A 23224-nucleotide genomic window follows, 5' to 3' on the forward strand; every position below is an offset into this window, starting at 1 on the left:
TGCTACAGGCATCACACGACAGACGGCTACAAAAACAAATTTTACCTAATTTAAATTATATTAAATAGGTTAAACTGTATTAACATGAGTATATTTAGAGATGGTGAGACAAGGGTGTCACAAATGTAATAATGCTGTAATTTGTTATTTGCTAATATAGTAACAGCCATAAATGCATTAGACCAGATACACAAGACGACTAAGAGTTCGATTTTTTCCGACCACACTGCAGTTAACTAGCATAGTTTGTTCAAAAGCAGAAGACCACAGTGTCATATAGATAGTTAGAGGTTTCCAAGCAGCTATAGCATACAAACTGCTTTTGGACCATTTAATTTTTTTTTGGTCAAAATGTATACCTTACTCTAAAACAAGAAAGGTAGGGTTTTGGGGCGGTTTCTCAGAAAGGCTTTACGTTAAGACAGGACTAGGCCATAGTTTACAATATTTAAGTAGTTTTTGCAAACATAATTCACAAAAATTGATACTGGTGTGCATCTTGAGACAAAACAATGACACTGGTATGTGATACAATATGCCAATGCAAGATGTTTTTAAATTAATGCAGCTCATAAGCCTTCACTAGCATAAGCCTTGTCTGGGTAACCGCCCCATTTGTATTAAGTCTTATGGTTTAGACTGTGTTTATGCTTTCAGACTATGAGAAGTAACACATTACCTAATGTACATTATGTTAGATTATTGGCTAATGAATAAAATAAAATGTACAAGCCAATGACTCGAAAAATTGGATACACTCAAAAAATATGGTACATGATGCTACCATAAGCCAGCTCTTCTAATAAAAACTGACATTTACAGCTCAATATAGAGTTTATGTCTTTGGTATGGAGACCACAACATGTCTAAATGAGAAAACAGACATTATGCACAAAATTAAAGAAGTACAATGTGCACACACATGTAAGCAAATATGAGAAGCAGTCCTACGAAGGTCACAGATCAAATGCAAAACCAAACAATACATTCCAATCTAAAAATAAAGACTCTTATCATGTAGGTCAACATGTTTCACTGCATGATTTGGCCTCATCGTGAGAAATTCAAATGGTATGGTTTGCGATGCTAAATATATACCTAAAATATACACAATGTTTACAAATGCATACATGCAATAAATAACATTAATACAGTATAGTGATAACCTTTCCACACTCTTGTGAGTATTTTCAAACACGACAATAAAAATTCATAAAGTAAATATGAAAAGGCTATATATTGCAAAAGATAAGTGCTACGTTTTAATGCATTGGCTATGGTTAGTTAGAGTTAAGGGAGTAGGTGGGAGGAAAGAGAAACAGACACTGCGCTTCCTCTACTCGAGGAGGGGACAGATCGGCAGCAGTGCACACACATCGCGTTTCAAACCCTCATCAGTATGCAAACACGCTCAAATTCAATCGCTTTTTTCAGCTAAACACTTTCTGACTCCTAGACAGATCTTAATGAATTCCCGTCGCACCGCCGCTGAAGCAACAGTTAGTCAAGCGGAAGTTCACGCGGTAGGAAATCTTAAAAAGGCGAAAGGCTGATAATCATCCATTTATCGCGTGTCTCGTTTCGCAGTGGCACGTCGTTTTAAAACATGGACACGCACGTGAAGGAAGGACAGCTATACGTCCAACATCAAAAGTTTGGGAAGGTAAGACACATGCTTACGCTGAGTTTGCCTCGTAGGATTGAAATGGTTAATCTGATGTCAACAATCCAGCGCACTGCACGCGCAGTTTGGCATGACTGAATTCAGTCCATTTCACTGATGAAACTGATTATGTCGGTTTAACAGCAAAATAAACAACAGAGCAACAATAGAAATTGGGCATATAATACAACATCTACAAAAAAGATTTGTTATTTTAGTTTTTATTTTTAATTTTAAAACAAGAATGAGGGCAATTTACGTATATTTATGTTTTAATAACTTCCGTCATAAATCTTGTAACGTTAGTGAGTGACTCTTATCTGTTCTGCCACATGAGATGGTCACATGAATGAATAGAGGCACTTAAATTTGACTTAAACAGCACACATCATCAGATTTTAATTTTGTCCCTTGTTTATTAAAAGTACTAGAACAACGTTTCCTAGTTTACCTAAGTTATGCATGCACATAGTCAGCTGTTTCTTCGCAAATATATTTTCCACTCTCTATAACTGTCCACGTGCGATGGAAAATGCTACATCACAGATACATAGCCACAAAAGCTGTCTGTTTTGTTTTCTCTATGACAGAATATGTAAAGCATTTACAGTCATCATTCATTTGGCTTTGACATTGATGTGTATCACATGTCTTCAGTCAAGACCTAAGATGGATTAAAAATGTCTTGTTTCTTTTCTAACTGTGCAGCAACCGTTTGTCATTAATTCATTATTCACTTCCTCAGTCTATCTCTGTGAAACGCCTTTGTGCTGTTGAAGTAGGCAAATTATGAGTGCATGCATAGCTACTTGTCTTTAGCCCCAGGCAACAGCCGAAATTCAAATTGGACCGTTTGGTGTTCAGTAGTGTTATTCATTCAGATCTTCGTGCAGAAACGCAAAGAAGTTTCTACTACTACAGCAACCAAGTCAACAAGAAAACTAGTTATGCACGAATCATGTGCGTGCTGACTCTACTTTTAGAGGATGGATGAGGATAGCGTGATGCTTGAATCATGCAGAATTATCATTTGTTGGTAGTCTCACACGTTAACAATGCCATACAAAGAAAGCAGATACAAGTACGGCCAACAAAACAGACACTGAAAAGGAGAAGGAGATATAAATGAGTACAGCTGTTCGTGTAGTATTTTTAGCAAGCATAGACCTTAAGTAATGAGTGACAATCCCTGGCATAAAAATGGGCTTTGGCTGCACTTTTCGGCGGTTTTATTAGGTGGCCTTTGGAGGACGTGAAACTTGAAGCCCTTCGTCGACGTAACTTATTTGTTTGGTAATTAAGATGAAATAAATTTGGACTGTACTGCTGGGGTCTGAAGTTGCACACAGCCTGATTCTCAACAAAATTTGAAACTATTTAACGTGGCCAATTCATATGAATTTGTATTGTGAATGTGTATGATTATTAGAAAAATATAGTAATAAAGACCCACCACTAAACCCAACATACCTGTACCTTATAGGCTACCAAAGCTTACGAGATTATATCAATATGAATTAGCTACCTCGTAACGAATTGCCATTAGATTGTGCTGGCTCACATCAAAGCATCGCTGAGGACTAGACCTTAGTTATATTGGGACATTTAAGTATTTAAGCTTACAAAAACAATACAAGTGTTTATCTTGAGACAAAACAATGGCACTGATGTATGTTAAGATATGTCAATACAAGGTGTTTTTAAATGAAGGCAGCTCCAACTAGGGCTGTCACGGTTATGAAATTTGGCTGACGGTTAATTGACTTTAAAAAATTGCCGATTATAACGATTAATTGACTGTTTTATTACTTTGACATTTAATTCTCATACATTTTTTGTTTATTCATCAAATAAGTTTTACACAATGTTGTGATTATTTAAATTAAATCTTTTGCAGAGGTTTACCTGGCAGTAAATATTAATACACATAACATTTATTAAAAAGTAATTATTTAATGAATGTATTTTTCAAAAACTAAAAATTCTTAAGAAATAAACACAATAAAGTGTCTGAAATAAACTATACCAGAACAGGCCTTAAATAGTAGCCAATCCTACTATGTCATTTTAGTACTGGATAACAAAAAAAATCAATTCCTGCAGTTCCCCCTTGTGTTTTTTAGGAAGATGTGCAATCATTGCGGTGTTCTGAAATCATCACGATGAGGTCAAACAATCGCAATGAGACGATTATTTAATCATTGTGACAGTCTTAGCTCCAACATGCATTTTAGTCTAGCCCTGTCTGGTAAAAACCATCCTTTTAAATTTCTTAAATGCCTATAAAATATATCAAACGTGCATATTTATAGCTTTTGGAAATATCATTTAAAAAGTCTAAAACATTACCGTTGCCCTGTGTCTTGTGTTTTGGTGGTTATGCGAGACATGCTCACGTAATGTACAGTTTAGTTGTTAACATAAAGGACTGCCCGGTGGCTTGGGGCCAGTGTGAGAGCCGTTTGGGCCAGTAAACAGTATTGTTACCTGCCCAATCAGGCCAGTGGTTCACCCTCAGTCCCTAAAATATATTGTCTGCCTGCGGCCATTTGTCTGTATGTATTCTTATGCAATGTAACCATCGAGAAACATTTTTAGCGTTGCGAATGTTAACTTCTCAGCATGTCATGAGGTTTCTCCTACCTCATTGGTTGTTGCGTGTTACGTCAACTATTAGAGCAAAAAGTTAAGACGGTGATGACCTCTAATTATGGGGCCAAACAAAAACATAATTATTAAACATCTTGGAAGCAGACATTAACTTGGGTAAAACACGATGAAAGAAACAATGTGATGTTTGCCGTCAGTTTGCAGGTAATGCAGACAAGTCGGTAGCCTTTTTCATTGAAACAAGCAAATGCCGTAAACGAAACGAGAAACTCACAAGAAAAGCTGACAGCACATAGCGTGCATGATGTGAAATGGGTTGCTGATAACCCTTTATCTGGTCCACTGAACTTAATGGCAAAACGTATGAATGAAGAGAATTTTAAGCGCATTGAAAGACAACATATTAACAACACTGTTTCAAATGATGAATAAAATGTATATTTATATACTTGACTTTATTTTAATTTTGAATTATTATTTTAAATATGTAAAACTGAAATATTTTTCGAGCGGGCCAGTATAACATGATTTGCGTTGAGCCCTGGTTTGTGTGTAGAAGAGTGAAGTGGCATTGGTTTTTGCCTGCCCACACTGCCCTTTGCTCCTACAACGACTAACTGAAACTTTACTGCGACTAATAAGAATATCATGTTCACTAAATGACTGCAGACACACCTCTTTTAAGTGTTATTAAAGTGAACACAAAGACATTCATAAATACCTAACGCATTGATCATCTTCAAGCTCTGTGTCCTGTTGGGGATTTGTATCTTGCTGCTTGATGATATTAAATAAGATAATGTGCTAAATAATCATATTTATGCACCTGCTGTGAGCATCAGATAAATAAATGGGTACAGAGACACATATACAGTTTGCATCTATATATTCTGATATGATATACTAACTGAAAGTTGTTTATCTTCCCCTGTGCATTATTTGGAGATTCAAGATCGTTTTTGTCAAAGCATCAATATAGTAAGTAATGATGCAGGGGAGTGAAATACTCGTTCTCTTAGATCCCCAGTGCTACATTTAAGAGACAAACAAGGAACAACATTTAATAAGAGCAGACATAAAAACTATATATAACAATTTTAGCTATAAATATATGTATTTCATGTGATCAAGTCTCTGGTGAGTTGGCACGCATGTCTGTCTCTCACATTTTTGTTTAGATCTGTCTGTCTGTCTGTACTTATATATATGAACATGCTAATACATTCAATAACACTTTAGTGACAGTAGTGGGGATCTTGTTAATATGTTATTTATGAAAATACGTATTATAGACCACCTGTTCAAAGTTACTGAATCATTCAGTGACGTACTGAAACACATTGGTTAAGCATAAACAAGATGACATCACTCTGGGTTGTGTACGGGTGTTGTAAATGCATCAATTTACATTCATATCGGTCAGCACATTTGTTTACTGTTACTCTGATTAACTTGTTTATGCTTTGTTTGCAATCCATGGAGCTTGACTATTAGGTAAAGCAAATGAAATAAAGATAAAATGCATAGTAATATTTTCAGGTTAGGAGCGATCATTTACACATTTCCTCGGTTAAAATTCTAATTTTAGATTTTAGGAAGTTATCATTAACTTTCCTTCTGATCATTTGCATGATTTCCAGTGTTGCTTTATATGGATATACAAAGTGCTTTAAAGGTCATTAGTCTAATTTAACTCATTCAGACCTACTTTTGTTTCGATTTTGCAAAATATTTTAGTTAATATTTACTACAATATAGAAATTAGTCTTAAAAACAAGATTTGTGCAAATGCATTCAATGCAAGTTTTATTTTTTCTTAAGTTAGTGTTTATGTAATGTTGTGACAAGACAAACCCATCAAGAACAGCTCAAACGGTGACACATGAAAAATATGATATCTGATCTATTGCATTTCCTGATTTTAAACATTTTCACTGTAACTGATATTATTTTAATGTATACTAGTAGTAAATACTGAAATAGTGGGGTGAGAGAGTTCAAGTGCAATCCAGTAAAATAATTCATATAAAATGGCTAAATTGCATTGTTCTTACATTGTAAAAGCAAAATAAAAAAGACAAACATCCGCAAAAGTGCACAATGAGACTAAAATTGCTCTACTAGCCACAGGTGTCACTGTAAAAATAGCATTTCTGACAATACTTCACTGGTGGATAGAAATGAAGTGTGATGGAAAATTCACAACCCATGTCACAGTAACAGATAATATCTACACTTAGTGTCTGTGAGATTTTTTATGTTTAAACTTTTTAGATATGGTGATTATTTGATTTTATACGTGTATAAACATTGAATTAGTCTAACATGTTAAATATAAATGTATTAAGGGCAACATTTGTTGTATTTAAAACTGTAACATTTCATATTTCACACAACAAAAAAATATTTTACTAAGCATTTACTTTAATGGTATAAAAATATACTTTTTACTTTAAAAAAGCCATTGGACACCAGTTTGTACCCTGTTCACATATCCTCATTTGAAACATTTAATTTTAATATTGTTTTTATATTTATATTATGCTATAGCTCACTTTTTGGCCTTGGTGCTATTTATATGTTTTTTCTCATTGAATACAATTTTAACAACCAATGACTATTTTCAGAAATTATTTTAGTAACTAGTTCAGTCAAAGTTGGGTTTGTGTGTCTGATGAAGTCCTCATCAAGTGCACACGCGCACACACACACACACCTGCAGAATGGTGGAGGAAGCAAAGCATGCTGGGTAATCCCACACATTTCCTCCTTGCCACACTGACATGCCAGCTTTTAACATTGTGCAACGGTCAGTTGCCATGTGTGATATATATAATCCGTCACTATGATGTGCTTCTGATATACTTTATACTTTAAATATAATTTTTGCTATCTTTGCTTTTTGCATTATTGTTCACATAATAGCAGCACTATCAATTCACCATGCACAGGTTCCCTTTTATATTGTGGTTACTGGACACCGAGAGCATTGAATCTTCACGTTAACTAGTACATGTGCTAACACATGCTATGAACTCAGGATGATACTGTACTGTACAAGAGGATAATTAACAGAGATGGATGCTCACATTATCCCAACCATTCATGTTCATTGGGCTAAGATCTGCTGAGGAATGTAGTGGACATTCTACTGTACAGATACTTACAGATAACATTTGTTCAGTTGATACCATAGATTTAAAGTGCACCTATTTCATTGCTAAAAAAACGCTATATTGTGTATTTGGCATAATACAATGTGTTTGTGTGGTTTATGGTTAAAAACACATTTTTTCCACACACCGTGCATTTTTGTAGCTCCAGATATCCTGTCTTCCTCAAAGCTTTGATTACAAAACTCATCGATTTGAAAAGTGCGGTGTGCCTGATTAGCCAGCTAACCTGTACGTTGTGATTGGCTTGAATACCTCAGATGTCAGCTGGAAATGTGACGCTCCTTACCATGTTTAAAAGATTCGCTCACAATGCAATGCTAACAGGAGTTAATTTACAGGCTGTGAGTCAAAGTGGGAGGAATTATGATAATGTCAACAGGCCCAGGAAGTAAACTGTTAAATACAATCTGTGTGTTTGTTGTAGTCCAAGAAAAGATATTTAAGTTGGGGATGATAACTCGCATCATTGTTTACCTTAGGGTTTATACCTTTTGCATATCGTTAACGTGTACTAATACACGCCTACACACCAAAGGAAATGTAAATTCGTGAATCGGACGATAGTGGCTCTTTAAAACTAATATAATGCATTGGCTTTTGAGCAGCACATTAATGAATACAAACTATGAAACATCTGCAACACAACAGTGAATCAGCTTGCATCATTTTTTAAGGCATCGTCGGTGTTAAGGTGTATGTTTTATTCGTTTGATATCTAAAAAGGAATAACGGAAAAAGGTTAGAAATAGTGTTATCATTTAGTTTAACAAATGGAAAATTAGAATTCTGCTTTTCCTTTCCCACAGAAAAAATACTTTAATATGTATTACAGTAAATAGCAATTACTGTATTTTGCGCTTTAAAGCTTTAACAACTTTCAACACCTTTAAACAACCGTCCAAGTTCAGAAATATATGAGACTACATTTAATTTAACCCAGTTCCATGTGTGTGCGCATGTGAGAGAGCGAGAGAGAGAAAGTAAGAGTTTTTTACAGTCCAAGTATTTAATGTGATCTGTCATTAATTTACTAATTCTACCTACTTTTATGTACAAAACCTGAATCGAAATCCACATGGAGTACAGTATGATTTTTATTTAATTTATTTATATTTGTATGCACCGATGCACACTGTAAAAAGTAATACCTAGATCTAACTTATAAAAAGTGAGACAAGTGATTTGCATGGGAAGTTTTAGGTTGAGTCAACTTGCAACCTTTCTTAAATATAATAAACACTGTAATATTACTTAATACAAATGCAACAAAATTAAGTTTAGTTAACTAATAGTTCTAGTATTACTCTGTTAGTTTAATTTACTTTTCTTGGTACAGGTAACTTTTTATGGTTTGTTGTTGTTTCCATAAACATTAATTTAGACTTCATATTTCTGTGAGATGAGGGCACGAATTGTTTATTCAATCAATGCGCCCACCCAATTTCGTTTTGGGCAGCTGTAAAGTATGACATACTTCAGTATGCAGTCTATGCACAAGCACCAGTCTTCTGAACAATGGTAACTACAAAACTCAAAATAAGAAACAGAAACTCTTCCAAATCTAGAAGATAAATGAACATTAAAAACTAACAAGTTAAAAACACATAAAATAAAGTTTAAATTCAAATTATACTCTCCAAATGCAGTCCCGCAAAGCATGCTGGGAACTACAAGTCCACTGCCTAGTTAGTTATGTTTAATAATAAAATCACGTAGTTTCAACACAAAATTAAGTAGTTAATTTTCTTACAAATTTATGTGAATTATACATGATAAAATGAAGTTGAATTTACTCAATGATGTGTTCATTTAGAATTACTCAAATTATGATGTTATTTTAACTCATATTTTGATTAAAAAAAATAAAAAAATTGTAACACAGTTTACTCATTTTATTTAGTTAAATATACTAAGGGCGTTTTCACATCTGTAATTCGGTTCATTTGGTCCGGACCAAAAGCAAAAAAATGATACATTGTAACTTTTTTAGCAGATTTGGTTCCATTTCACACCACACTGATTGCTCTGATCCGCAACAATTGAAACAAACCAAAATTCTGTCATGTGATAAGATCAACATCACTCATTGGCCACATGTATTTGAACGTATTTCCTACGGCTTCACGATTGGTCAGAATCAACGTGCGGGAAATTCCAACGGAACCCCCGGAAGTAAACAAAAGAAGGATAATACAGCAGACACCATGGACAGACGGCTGCGCGCTGTAATTATGTCTCCGTGGTTGTTATACATAGTTTGTATACAGCACTCTAGACAAAATGTCCATTTTCAGAATGAATCGCGGATGCGGCTTGAAAACAACGGTTTAATGCACTACAAACGGCAAAGACAAAAAATTTCAGAGGCTCCGCCCGCACCTCCTCGCAACTCCAGTTATGTCCGCGATTTGTCATTGTGCTAATATTGCTAATAGAAACGGTCAACAAAAACTTCCTCATCCGATAATGCACTGCGCAGTTGACTACGGCAGCTGGTTTAGGCCAAAATGTGCAGTACTTTTGCAGTTAGGTCGGTTCGATCTCGTATCGTGTTCTCACCACAAACGAACTGCTCTAGAAGCTGCAAGCTGGTCTTGGTCCGCTTGTTTGGTCCGCTTTTGGTGCGCACCAGAGTTCGATTGCTGCATTATCACCTGCGCAAACGAACTGCACCAACTGAGCAATCGAACTCTGGTACGATTCAATCGAACTAAACAAGGCAGGTGTGAAAACCCCCTAAGGCACAAAAACACTTTTAACAGTGCAGAAAATTTCATCATAAAAATGATTATACTACACATCTCTAATAGATTTTTAGACTAATAGTCTAAAACACTATTGTCTAAATATTTTACTATAGTAAATATATATTTTCTTACATTAAATACTTAATAACTTATGTTACTTATTACTAAATACTTAATACTTATGTTTTCATCCGCTGTATTTATCAATGGACGATCATTTGTACAATGAGATTAGCAGTATACAAATGTTTTATGAATCACACCTGAACCCTGTCGTAAGATGACATTTTGCACACAGACCTGCGCTTGTTTCTATGTTAGATGATAAATAAGACCGTTGTGAGGAACTGAATCTCACACTGTCTGTCTCGCACACATAGGTGTTTGTTTGCTTCAGACGTTGCTTGTACATCTGGAGGAAGGGGCTTCATAGTCATTGCCAGTGTCACTTGCATTGTCAAGTTCCTCTTGTTGACCTCAGCAATGCTGACCACAGATGCTAAATAAAGATACAAAGTACATACAAGCAGACCTGTTGACTTGTGTCTTAGTGGTTGTGACATGGAAATTGATAATATGCTATTTTAAGACTACCTAATGATAAAGTATTTTTTTTAATTCTCTTGCCAAGAATCAATATATATATTAAAATGTTCATATGAATATTAATGCAAAGAGAAAGAGAGAATTATTTTTAATATACTAATTATTACTACTATTCAAACAATTAAAAAATGTTTTGAGAATATATTGAGGGATGAGAACCAGAAAGGGATTAGTGACATTTCACAAACTTTGGCAATGGTTTGATCTTGCTTTGCGCACTAATTTATATCTTTTATAGCTTCAGATTTAATTAAGAATTTACTTGTGTCTTTTTGGCAGTAGAAAGAGCTTATTAAGAGCTTTCACTTAAGATTTATGATTTATGTGTGTATGTGTATGTGTTTGTTTAGATTAAAACAGATGAACAAAAACCAAACTGCTAACTCATTTAATGCATTAGTTTTCTCTCTTTCTTTCTTTCTCTCTCTCTCTTCTTAGAAATGGAAGAAGAACTGGTTTGTGTTGTACCCAGCAAGTCAAAATGGCATCGCAAGGCTTGAGTTTTATGATTGTTCGGGCAGTGCCAGCGATAAACCCAGCACTAAGAAACTGGACAAAAAGATAATTCGTCTGTCAGAATGCATCAGCATACTGCCTGCTCTCACTGAAACCTGCCCCAAAGAAAACATGTCTGCTTTCTGCGTTGAGACCAATGACAAGACGTATGTCTTTGCAGCGGACAAATATGTTACCAATGAGTGGGTGGAGAAGATGTGTGAGATCGCTTTTCAGGTATGATATGGAAACTTAAAAGAAATCGATTTTGCATTGAAAATAAAGCCTGTTTTAGGGATTAATATTACATAAGTTTACATTATGGGAAAGGTTGTTCTATTAAATTTTATGAATGCAAAATTTCATAAAAAGTAATATTAATTTTGTGTAAATTAATACATTTACATGGTAAAATTTGGATGTAAAACCAAATAATGTTTCTAAGTAAACAAATATTCTAAAACCGCTTTTTCCTTATGCAATAGTATAATTTTTATGACTGAAATTAAATATGTCCCAGATGCATCTTCATAAAATTCATTATTTAAAGGTGACATTTCACAAGACTTTTTTAAGATGTCAAATAAATCTTTGGTGTCCCCAGAGTACGCATGTGAAGTTCTAGCTCAAAATACCATACAGATAATTTATTATATCATGTCACAATTGCCACAAAAGTGCAAGCAAAAATGTGCCGTTTTGGGTGTGTCCTTTTAAATGCAAATTAGTTGATCTCTGCACTAAATGGCAGTGCGGTGGGTGGATAGTACAGATTAAGGGGTGGTATTATCCCCTTCTGACATCACAAGGGGAGACAAATGTCAATGACCTATTTTTTCACATGCTTGCAAAGAATAGTTTACCAAAACCAAGTTACTAGGTTTATCTTTTTCACATTTTCTAAGTTGATACAAGCACTGGGGACCCAATTATAGCACGTAAACGTGGAAAAAGTCCCCTTTAAGACTTCTGTAGCACCTTAAAAGAATAATCAGTTTTAAATAAATCGACGTATATAATGCATCTTTATTGTAACAACAAATGAAGTGCTGAGATGCAAAACCCGCTAAGTGCATCTTGCATGATTTCTTGATGGATTCTGCCTAAAGTGTTTTTTCTGAATGGTCTGAAAGTGGGATTAGACGCGAATGTATTTTATGTACACGTTGAGAGCATTTGGTTAATATCATTATCTCATTTTTGACAGAGTTGGCTTTTGCATCTGAGCTGCGCAAATGCAATTTTTAAACTATTATGTGAAGCATTTAAATAAATGTTACTTGGTAATGTTGAGCTACATTCTAGAAATGTAAGGGAATAACACAGATGACCTCTATACTAAGTCACCATCTCTATTTCTCTCTGCATAAGGGAGGTTTTTCTGTTGGTAGTTCTGACTCGAATGGACAGCAAGAGCTTCAGATGGCAGAGAATCTCATTTACTACTCCAGAGAAGAAGGTACGGATGTATGGCATAGTATGAATTTGCTATACAAATTGTATAAACTAAAGGATATACGGTCAGCTGTTTTTCATACAGTTCTTTCCTCTATCCTACACTAAAAATGCTGCGTTGATTTCAACTCAGCACTGGGTCAAACAGGGACAAACCTAGCCGTTGGGTTGTAAGTTAACCTATGCTGGGTTGTTGGGCATTGTTGAGTCAAATAAAAACATTTTCTGGATTAATTTACCTTGAAAGTAGCCTAGCAATTTTTAGAGTGTATTTTATCACACTGTGACTTGCATAGTTTCAGAAATATGAATCATTTTAATAGCTATGCAGTCTCCCCTGCCAGTAATTTTGTTTGTCAGGGCAAATATGAAAACGTATTTTAACACACATACATTAGCTTCATGTGCAAAACCAAAAAGCTGTGCTGCAGTTGTCCATAATAGGTAATGCGTTTCTGAAAGTGTGGACGATGCAGTGTCACTTCCACTGTCAGTTCAGCTGTGAAAGAACATGTTGTTGCTAAATATACATAGCTTTTATATGCAAATGTATAGATTCCATGCCTCAACAAATAAACAGGAACCTAAGATTATCAGATAAAAGGTACAATAAATGTCACTGGGGCCTGTCTGAGAAAGTACACCTTTGTACCTAAAGAGTACATATTAATAACGTAAAGGTACAGTAATGTTACCACACATATACATATCTGTATTTAAAATTTTAGACACTTTTTAAAGGGTACCGTCCTTTTGTTCTGAGATTGTATTGTGTTGGATGCAAATGGACCAGTGGCGGCCGGTAAAATATGTGTTTGGGGTGTCATGTGTGACTCGTCATGTTAAAATATGTGCGGAGCATCATGGGAACCTATGTGCATCATGTGTCATGTCAAAATATGTGCCTGCTGCATACGCATCAAAAGGGTTAATGATTAAAGAGACACGTCTCGCAAGACATTCACTTAAAGGTGCAGTGTGTACATTTTTGTGGCGAGGTTTCGCATTGCAACCAACGGCTTAGTCCCTCACTTTTGAAACGCATAGAGAAGCTACGGTAGACGCCACGGAACAAACATGTCATAGTCGTAGACAACTTAGTAAAAAAAAAGTTTGTCCGTTAAGGGCTTCTGTAGAAACATGGCATCACAAAATGGCAACTTCCATGTAAGGGGGACCCTCCGTGTATGTAGATAAAAACAGCTCATTCTAAAGGGGATCACACACCAGCCGCGCAGCGCAGCGCCGTTCTAAAAAAATCGAACACATTGCTTTCTATGAGTATACGCACACCAGTAGTCCTGGAGCTCCATGTCATGGCTGCGTGTGTAACGTGCGTCAAAATTGTGTCTACCGCGTCTAGTTTGCTGCTTGAACATTTTGAGTTTACTCGCGAAATTCTAGTCATCAAGACATTCACGCAGAAATTCGCGCAATGGGAGGGCCTTCCATAGGCTTCTGCGACTCTGCTCGCTTTCTGTAATCACGTCACGACTAGACCAAGCTCCTGATAGGTTAATGTGGCGCATTTTTCGGTGCAAACGCCTTATTCGACCCTGCGAGACCTCCAGACACACGTCAACGCATCTTCACATTGACGTAACATTGAAATCACTCCCGCTTGATGCCTCTACCGCGGCTGGTGTGAATGCAGCATAATGGTTCTTCGTCTACAGCGCATATTTAGTTTCTGCACAAGAGCGCCATCTGGCTTTTGGATGTAGTAGGATTTCACCGTAATTCATTGAGAAGCATAGCAAGCATCATCGGCCGTTATATCGGTGCACCCTCAATAATAATAGTCACAGTAAGTCAGACCGAAAGAGGTAGATGGCTAACAAGTGAATTGGATAAGGATAAACAGTAGAGCAGAATGTCAAGCATTTTCCTAAACCCCTCCTTCACAGCTGGCACTCACTACTGTACATCCAGTCTTACGAGAGGTAAACATTCAAGGAGCAACTCAGTACCACTTTGATCCTGCTATTCATCCTCGAGTGTTTCGAGACAAAAAATAGTCTCTGATCACTTCTGTTTTCAGTAAGGGCAACATTGACTTCCTCAAAGAGTGTGGGAGCTGACATTTAAAGAGTTTGATGCTCTGATTAAATAGCTAATTTGCTGCCTACTGCTATGTTATAACCCCAGAAAAGACATACGGAGTATAACATGTTTGGGTAGTCGTGTTATTGTATTGTGGTTGAAAGCCAGTGCAGAGGTAGACAAGACAATGAATGTTGATTAGATTGAGGCCATTCGTTTTACAAACTTGTTATCATGGCACAGAGGCACTTTGAAAGGAAAGTATTTTGTGGTCCCTGATAAGCAGGAAAATAGCGATAGGACCCATCAAATGCGAAACATCCTGGTTGCACTGTACTCTTGTGGGTTTTTCCTATGCGATATAAAAAAGTCCAATGTTGGCTAATTTCCTGAGATTCAGAGCACTTCCAGTTTTTCTTGCCACAGATGCCATACCTAGTTTTTTTTTTAAATACTTTAATGATAAAATGTATTTAAAGTGACTATTTCAGCCACTGATAAACTTATCAACCTGAATGGGTGTTTTGCCGTATTTTGCAGTTAATGAATTTTGGGTGACCATCCAGAGGACTGAAGCATCAGAACGCTGTCTTCTCTCTGGAAATTACTGGCTTAAAGCAAATGCAGACAGCCTTATCCTAAAAGATCCCAAGACTAAAAAAGAACTACTGGTATGGCCCTACAAGCTTCTCCGTCGATACGGCAGAGATCGGGTGAGTTGTAGTCAATTCAGGGTTTTTTTATTCACTATTTAATATTATTTTATTTCTTACATAGGAGGTGTAAAAGTGTTGATTGCACAATGTCTAATTTAGTGTCAGCCTTGGCTCCCAAACACCCACAAATACACAAGTAGGCTGTTTGTGTCTAAAATAATCGAATGGCTGTTTGGTTTAACCCATCGTTGCTGCAGACAGCTGACCGCATATTACAAATGACATCGAAGGCAGGAACTTTGACTGCTTGTTTCCAACTCTGCTTCCTGCATTACCATAGAAACTGCCTTGTTACAGGAAGTTGGCCTTCCTCTCTCCCTTACGAGTGGGTGGAAGGCAGGTCTATTGTGGTGAATGACTATTGAGCTCAGGTTATTATGGTTTATAAAGGTTATTTATGACCCTGTCTGTGAAATCCAGGCTAAAGTATCATAATATAACAATGAGATTAGGAGCATCCAAGTTTGAATTCAGTCATTAAGTTCACTTCGCTTTGGCCTGACTTAGTCAATATTAAAGATATCAAGGTAGGGATGTGCGATAATTTGCATGTGATTGTCATTGCGCATCTTGTCTGTGAAGTCCGTTCCGTGATTAGTAGTAAATCACCATTATCTGCTATTCAGATGGAGAAGCATTTACTACACAAAGCCATAGTTCACTGACCATCAGGGCAATTTTGCATTATCGCGTACGTATCGCCTGCGATATGGACGAACTTGTCAGTGAACTACGGCTTTGTGTAGTAAATGCCTCTCCATCTGAATAGCAGATGATGGTGATTTACTACTAATCAAAGAACCAGCTTTACTGACAAGATGCGCTAATATCGCATGCAAATTATCGCGCATCCCTATATCAAGGTTACATTTTCACCTAAATTTTATTGTGTAGGATGATTTTATCCAGTAAATCACAAAAATGATTTTAGCTGGCTTTTGAGTTGTTTATTTCAAGCTTTTTTGCTGTATGTACAATGCAAATTATTTTAGGTATCATTTACCAGAATGAATCAAATATTGTTTTGCAATTCTCATGTGTTTTCCAGGTTATGTTCTCTTTTGAGGCTGGCCGACGCTGTGAATCCGGGCCAGGGAACTTCACCTTTGAGACGAAGCAAGGGAATGAGATTTTCCACATTGTAGAGAACGCTATTCGGGAGCAGAAAGCCCAAGCCGAGGAACGACATCAAAGCTGTCCATCATTAGACTCCGACTGCCCTGCTCTTCAGCAGATTCGTGCAGCCATTTCAGAGGGAAACAATCGAGAACCAGATGGAGATTCCGGTGGAAGCAAGCCTGGATCAGCAGATGGTATAATCAGTCGAAGGGATAACGATGGGAAAAATTTAAAGGGACGAAGCCTCCCGGAACCACCGGCTCCTGTCGGTGGGACCCCTCCACGATCTCCCATGCCTCGTGGGAACAAAACTGGACAGCTGTTAGAGGACCAGAGTAGCCTGTACTCAGAGCCTGCTGACTCAGTTCGTGCACCACAAATTTTGGGAGATTGTCTGTACTCTGACCCGGTGGATAGCATCAAAACTGCCATGCCTACTCCCACCCCACGTCAAAGGCCAACCGGTGAAGAAGGGGGCGGTCGCCCACCCCCGCTCTACTCGGACATCTACGATCAGATCAGTCTGGATTTGGTGCAGAGGACAGCTGCATTGGGACTTCTGAATAACAGGCACCCTGCAGATGGAGGTTCAAAGGAGCACATCTATGATGAACCAGAGGGATGTGCAGGACCGCTAACTGTGCAGCCTTGTTCAGCGCTTTACGACGAAGCGCGACTGGAAACGAATCCCTGGAGAACCAGGGGACTGGAGGAGCCTCAAGGTCAGGAGTTTCCTTACATTCCCAATATGGATGAGTATTCCGTCCCGCCATTTGGCAAGTCTCACCAGCCGTTGCCTACGCCCAGACCTAAAGGCCCCAAGCCTGTAACGGCGCCAAAGCCAGGCAAAGTAGTACTACTCAAAAAAGACCCTCCTTCTCTTCCTCAAAGTAAGAACAATGCTAACATAAACAACAATAATAGCAGTAACAGCCACAACAGCAGGGAAGGTGGAGCTGGTAGAAGAGGTGGTGGTGCAGAAAGGGCAGGTAACAAGACGGAGCTGTACAGTAAAGTATCTAGACGTAATCCTCCAGCAAATGCTTGGCACCCAACCATGCAAACTCCAGATATTATCTATGACAACTTGGGTGATATTTGACCTGACTAAGCCCAGGCTTCTTTTTAAAAAACGCCTGTGTCATTTAAGGGAAAACTCAATGACAAAACTCTGATACCGCAACAATGGTATACCTGAACATTTTATTAATCTACTATGCGAATACCACTATGAGAGCTAGAACTGTACAAACTCTCTTTGCCATAATGGCGAGCTTGGGAAATGCAGAGAAGAATTCCCAAAAATGTTTGTTTGTGTGGACAATGCCGTTTAAAGGGCTTAAACTGGAACATGTCACAATTTTGCACTTGTCGCGCAAATACGTTATGTAAATTTGAGTCTGTGACTTTAGAAATCGTACTCGCTTATGAAGCACTTGTCATATATTTTAATCCCTCATGCAAGAGAATTTAAAACTAAAGATTTAATTTGTTTGAAGTGCAGAGACAAAACAAACCTTGAATTGTTTTGTATGGATATTGTAGCATAAGGATTTAAAGGTATAGTTCACCCAAAAATGAAAATAATGTCCTTAATGTCACCCTCATGTCGTTCAAAACTCGTAAGACCTCTGTTCATATTCGGAACACAGTTTGGGATGTTTTATATTTGGTCCGAGAGCTTGTTGACCCTTGAGGATCTAGTAACGGTGTACTGTCCATGTCCAGAGGGATAATGGAGCATCATCGGGGTGGTTTGTGTGACATCGGTGAGTCAGTTGGAATGTGTTACATTTTGGTCCAAAAATAACAAAAATTGCGAAGTTATTCAGCATTGTCTTCTCTACAAAGTGGCTGACGTGTTATCTGGTGCGCCCCAGCTGTTTTTTTGTGTGCGCCTGGGCTTCGATTACTGTCTGAGGGAGACGAACGCTGTAAGTTTGGAAAAAAAAACTTTGCAAACATGTCTGAGGATAAAACGTCATCCGCTTCACTTGACTTTAGTCTCGTGCATGCGCTTCAAACCAAACGTGGAAGAGAAGACAATGCTGAATAAAGTCGTGGTTTTGGTTATTTTTGGACCAAAATGTATTTTCTATGCTTCAACACATTCTAGCTGACCCACTGATGTCGCATTGGCTACTTTGATGATGTTTTGATTGCCTTCCTGGACATGGACAGTATACCGTACATGGATTTTCAATGAAGGGTCGGCAGGCTCTCGAACTAAATATAAAACATCTTAAACAATTGTTGTCTTGTGAGTTTGGAACGACATGAGGGTGAGTCATTGATGACATTATTTTGATTTTTGGGCGAACTATCCCTTTAAATCCACTGTTGTACGTGTTTATGTGTGTGTGTGTTTGTGCGTATGAGTCAGCAGCTGTGCTGTTGTTAAACATGACGATAATAAAAAATTATAGTAAAGAGTCCCAATACTCCACTCACTCTTACATTTCCTCTTGCGTAACTGTACAATGCAATTCCAAGGAAAAATCTGGACTTGGTTTGTTGTCTCCTGAGTCACTAAGGGGGCATGAAATCACCCAGAATGCCCTGTCCTTCACTCTCTATCCCTTATTCATCTCCTGCTCTGTTGTCTTGAACAGAGTTCGACATCTGAGGGATAATCCTGATGCACAGTGAATATTAACCAGCTGTGTAAAATAGGGGCCTTACATAAAGTGGGAGTTTAATGTTGGCCGAGTTGATATGTGTCTGGCTGGCAGTGTTTAACGGTACAGACTGTTCCCTGTCCTGTTTTTTTTCTCATTGGCCCTCTCAGTCATTTCCTTTTGTCCTCTCCCCAGCCTTTTCTCCTCCTGTTAAGTTTTTTATTTCTCGAGTCGACCGCCAAAATCTGATCTATTCAACACGTTGTGCTTCGTATCGTCTATGTGCTCTTTAAACAAAACAGCAGTGAATGTGTAGGCCGAGTTCATCAGCTAAAATCGTACCTTTTCACTTGGCTTATCATACTGAAATTATCATACCGATTGTTTCTATTTCGGTGGAAGCTGTAAATAGTGAGTGTTAAAGAGGTCATGTTATCGAATTTTCACTTTTAGCATCATGTGGCTAAAAGTTCACATTGCTTCAGTTTGGATGCGCTTCGCTTGTTATACTAGTTCCTGTTTTCTAGAATGTTTCATTTGTTTTCGTTCCGCTGGCCGTTTAATGCTTGGATAACCAAACGGAAAACAGAACTAAGCTGTCATTCTCCAATGTATGAGGCAAATGAAGGGGAAGTGCATTAGTTACATGACATCTTGCTACTACCAAAGTTGAACCAGTTGGATCTTAATGTCTTAATGTAAAATCTTTACATTTAAAGTGCATAAACATGCTTTCTTTAAAGTATTACCAACGCTATCTCATGGGAATTCTTATGTATTTACGAGGTGGCTAATTCGTACACATTTGCTTTCGATTTGCTCTTGCCCCTGTGATGTTTGGGTCATTATTGTTTTATATGCTAATTGAACATTTTTGTATGATTCACCTTGTACGAATTAGCCAACTCATAAAATGCATATAAATTCTCATGAGATCAGGTTGGTATTACACTGCAAAAATGACTTACTTTCTTAGATATTTGTACTTAAAACAAGACAAAAATACTAAAACTTCTTAAATCAAGATGCATTTTCTTGATGAGCAAAATGACTTTAGAAATTAAGTCGTTTTTAGACAAAAAAATAGTAAATTTAAGTGAATTTGTGCATAAACAAGCAAAAACCAGACTTATTTTCTATGGTCATTTTTGCCCATTAAGAATTTTTAGTAACACTTTACAATAAGGTTCATTAGTTAATATTAGTTAATGTATTAACTAACATGAACAAACTATGAGCAATACATTTGTTACAGTATTTATTAATCTTTGTTAACGTTAGTTAATATAAATAAAGCTTTATTTGCTTGTCCATGTTAGTTCACAGTGCATTAACTAACATTAACAAAATTTTAATAAAAGTATTAGTAATTGTTGAAATTAACATTAACAAAGATGAATAAATGCTGTATAAGTGCAGTTCATTATTAGTTCATGTTGATTAATGTAGTTGACTAATGTTAACTAATGAACCTTATTGTAAAGTGTTACCGAATTTTTCAGATTTGTACTTAAAACAAGACAAAAAGTCATTTTTTGCAGTGTACACACTCAAAATGTGTATTTCCTAAACACATGACTATAGTTGGGTATCATTTGAATTTGATCAATTCTGCTTCTGCTTCTGTTTTACTGGACTCAAAAAGAAATGAAAAAGATAAGTCAACATTTAGATACCAAACCATATGTGACCCTGGACCACAAAACCAATCATAAGGGTACATTTTTCTAAATTGAGATTAATATATCATCTGAAAGCTGAATAAATAAACTTCTCATTGATGTATGGTGTATGTTAGTATACGGCAAGTTGGCCGAGATAAAACTATTTTAAAATCTGAGTGTGCAAAAAAATCTCATTAGCAACACATGTTACTATGATAAATAATGATAATGATAATAATAGATAATGATAAATACATTTTTGATATACTAATAAGAAAATTAACAAATGATCTTTACTTGATATCATAATGATTTTTGGCTTTTTGACTCATACAATGTATTGTTGGCTATTGCTACGAATATACCCGTGCTACTTATGTTTTTTTGGGCCCTGGTCACGTATGGTCATATAGTCTACTTATTGCTGTCTGATGTTACATAAAATTATATATTTATGAGTAGTGTTATTACAAGACAATAACAAGTAAATACTCCCTTTTTATTATAGTAAGTGTAAGATTACCATTTGTATTACCATACTTTTATTACAAATATTAAAAGCAATTAAGACAATAATTAAATTTGTTATTCCGCTGGTTTTAGTATAAATACCATAGTTAAACTATGGTTAGTGCGATATAAACATTGGTTAATTTTAATTAGAACGGTTTTAATATAATGAGATTCGGGGTACGTGAAATAAAAAACTGCTGTGAATATAAAGATCCTAGTAAACTGTTGCAGGTCTCCTATTTTGAAATGTGCATGCAGGAATTGATAAGAGGAATTGAAATTTTAATTCTTAATGGCAAGGACCCGATTCCAGACTTGGAATTGATTTTCGATTGCCAACCCTATGACAAAAACGTTCCTTTTGTACAGGCTTATTTATTTTTATTATTGTAAATATGTAAATAAAGTGTGTTTAATTATAATTATATTGCAGCATAAATGTTGTGAAACTATTGTATTAAAGCCATGTGATATCAGATTTTTGATAAACAAGATTATTCTTTTAAATGTCAAATATTAAAGAGATAGTTCACCCAAAAATGAAAATTCTGTCATCATTTACTTACCCTCATGTTGTTCTTAACCTGTATTAAGTTTCTTTATTCTGTACACAAAATATTTTAATAAATGATGGTAAGCACACAGTTGACAGCACCCACTGTTTTTTCTACTTTGGGAGTCAATGGGTGCTGTCAACCGTGTGCTTACCATTTACCATTTATTTATCAAAATATTTTCTTTTGTGTATAAAATAAAGAAACTTAATACAGGTTAAGAACAACATGAGGGTGAGTAGATGATGACGGAATTTTGTTTTTTGGGTAAACTATCCCTTTAACACTCGTTGTGAAATAAATATTGCCATTTAGTGGGCTTTGTGCCCGGCTGCACTGCTTCCTGGGCTTCGGCCAGCTCCTTGTTTCCTGTCTGCCATTATTGGACAAACTGATTAATCCAGGTGTGCCTGACCTCAGTAGTCACAACAACAATAATCAGACACACCTGGATTAATCAGTTTGTCCAATAATGGCAGTCAGGAAACAAGGAGCTGGCTGAAGTTCAGGAAGTAGTGCAGCTGGGCATAAAGCCTATTGCTTTAGTCACTAAAATCAGACAAAAATATCTAGATTTTGACACCGAAAAAAGGCTTGTTTATTTGATTTCAATCTAAATAGCAGTTTAAAGGTCCCATTGAAATGGACAACAGTTAACATTTAACCAGGAATGACAGAAATGAAAGTCTTTCCAAATATACATACAATAAATACAAAAGTGTTTGCAATGACAATATGCACAAGAATAACTCATTTAACAGCTGAAAATGTAAAGCATAGCTTAAAGTAATACTGTAAAGTTATTATACTGTATGGCCCCAAAGACAACACATGCTTAAGCCATTAGCTGGCCAGAAGTAGAGAGACAATTACAAAAAAACACACTGAACCTCTTTCATAACCAATACACAAGGAAACTGCGAACTCAAAATATGTAGAAAAAAAAATGGAAAAATGACGCCAGATCCAACGTCTGCTTTTTGTTGAATTTGCGTAGCGCCGAACCTCACCATGATGTCATAAAGCAAGACGTAGGCAGTGCCAGGTGGGTGGAATGGCGGACATCTTAATGAGGCAATACTGATGAGCTTTAGTCAGAGGGGCCCATTGAGTAACGTTATAGCTATGACCTCAGTCTGGTTTCGAAATCATTTCCCTCAGCTCTCACAACTCACCCTAAACCGGCACCTCCAGGGTTACGCGGGCGACCCCTTTTCATTTTCGCTCTCTGTAGCTCATTGAAGG

General features: G+C 36.6%; 2 protein-coding genes across 2 annotated transcripts in view; one reads left to right on the top strand and one right to left on the bottom strand.

Annotated features, from left to right (window-relative positions):
* The first annotated feature begins 1295 nt into the window (after positions 1-1295).
* On the top strand, positions 1296-21234 carry dok1b (docking protein 1b). Its single transcript, XM_055211751.2, has 5 exons — positions 1296-1663; positions 11241-11534; positions 12669-12756; positions 15336-15508; positions 16560-21234. The coding sequence occupies exons 1-5, from the start codon at positions 1607-1609 to the stop codon at positions 17730-17732; spliced, it is 1785 nt and encodes a 594-aa protein (XP_055067726.2). The 5' UTR covers positions 1296-1606; the 3' UTR covers positions 17733-21234.
* The window catches only part of m1ap (meiosis 1 associated protein), a 50254-nt gene continuing 29042 nt past the window's right edge, over positions 2013-23224 (bottom strand). Inside the window, exon 11 of the mRNA XM_055211761.2 lies at positions 2013-2765. Coding sequence (XP_055067736.2) covers positions 2690-2765 — 76 coding nt within the window. The 3' untranslated portion in view covers positions 2013-2689. The remainder of the gene's footprint in view (positions 2766-23224) is intronic.

Source organism: Misgurnus anguillicaudatus, chromosome 21 (genome assembly GCF_027580225.2).
Source record: "Misgurnus anguillicaudatus chromosome 21, ASM2758022v2, whole genome shotgun sequence".
Classification (NCBI taxonomy): Eukaryota; Metazoa; Chordata; class Actinopteri; order Cypriniformes; family Cobitidae; genus Misgurnus; species Misgurnus anguillicaudatus.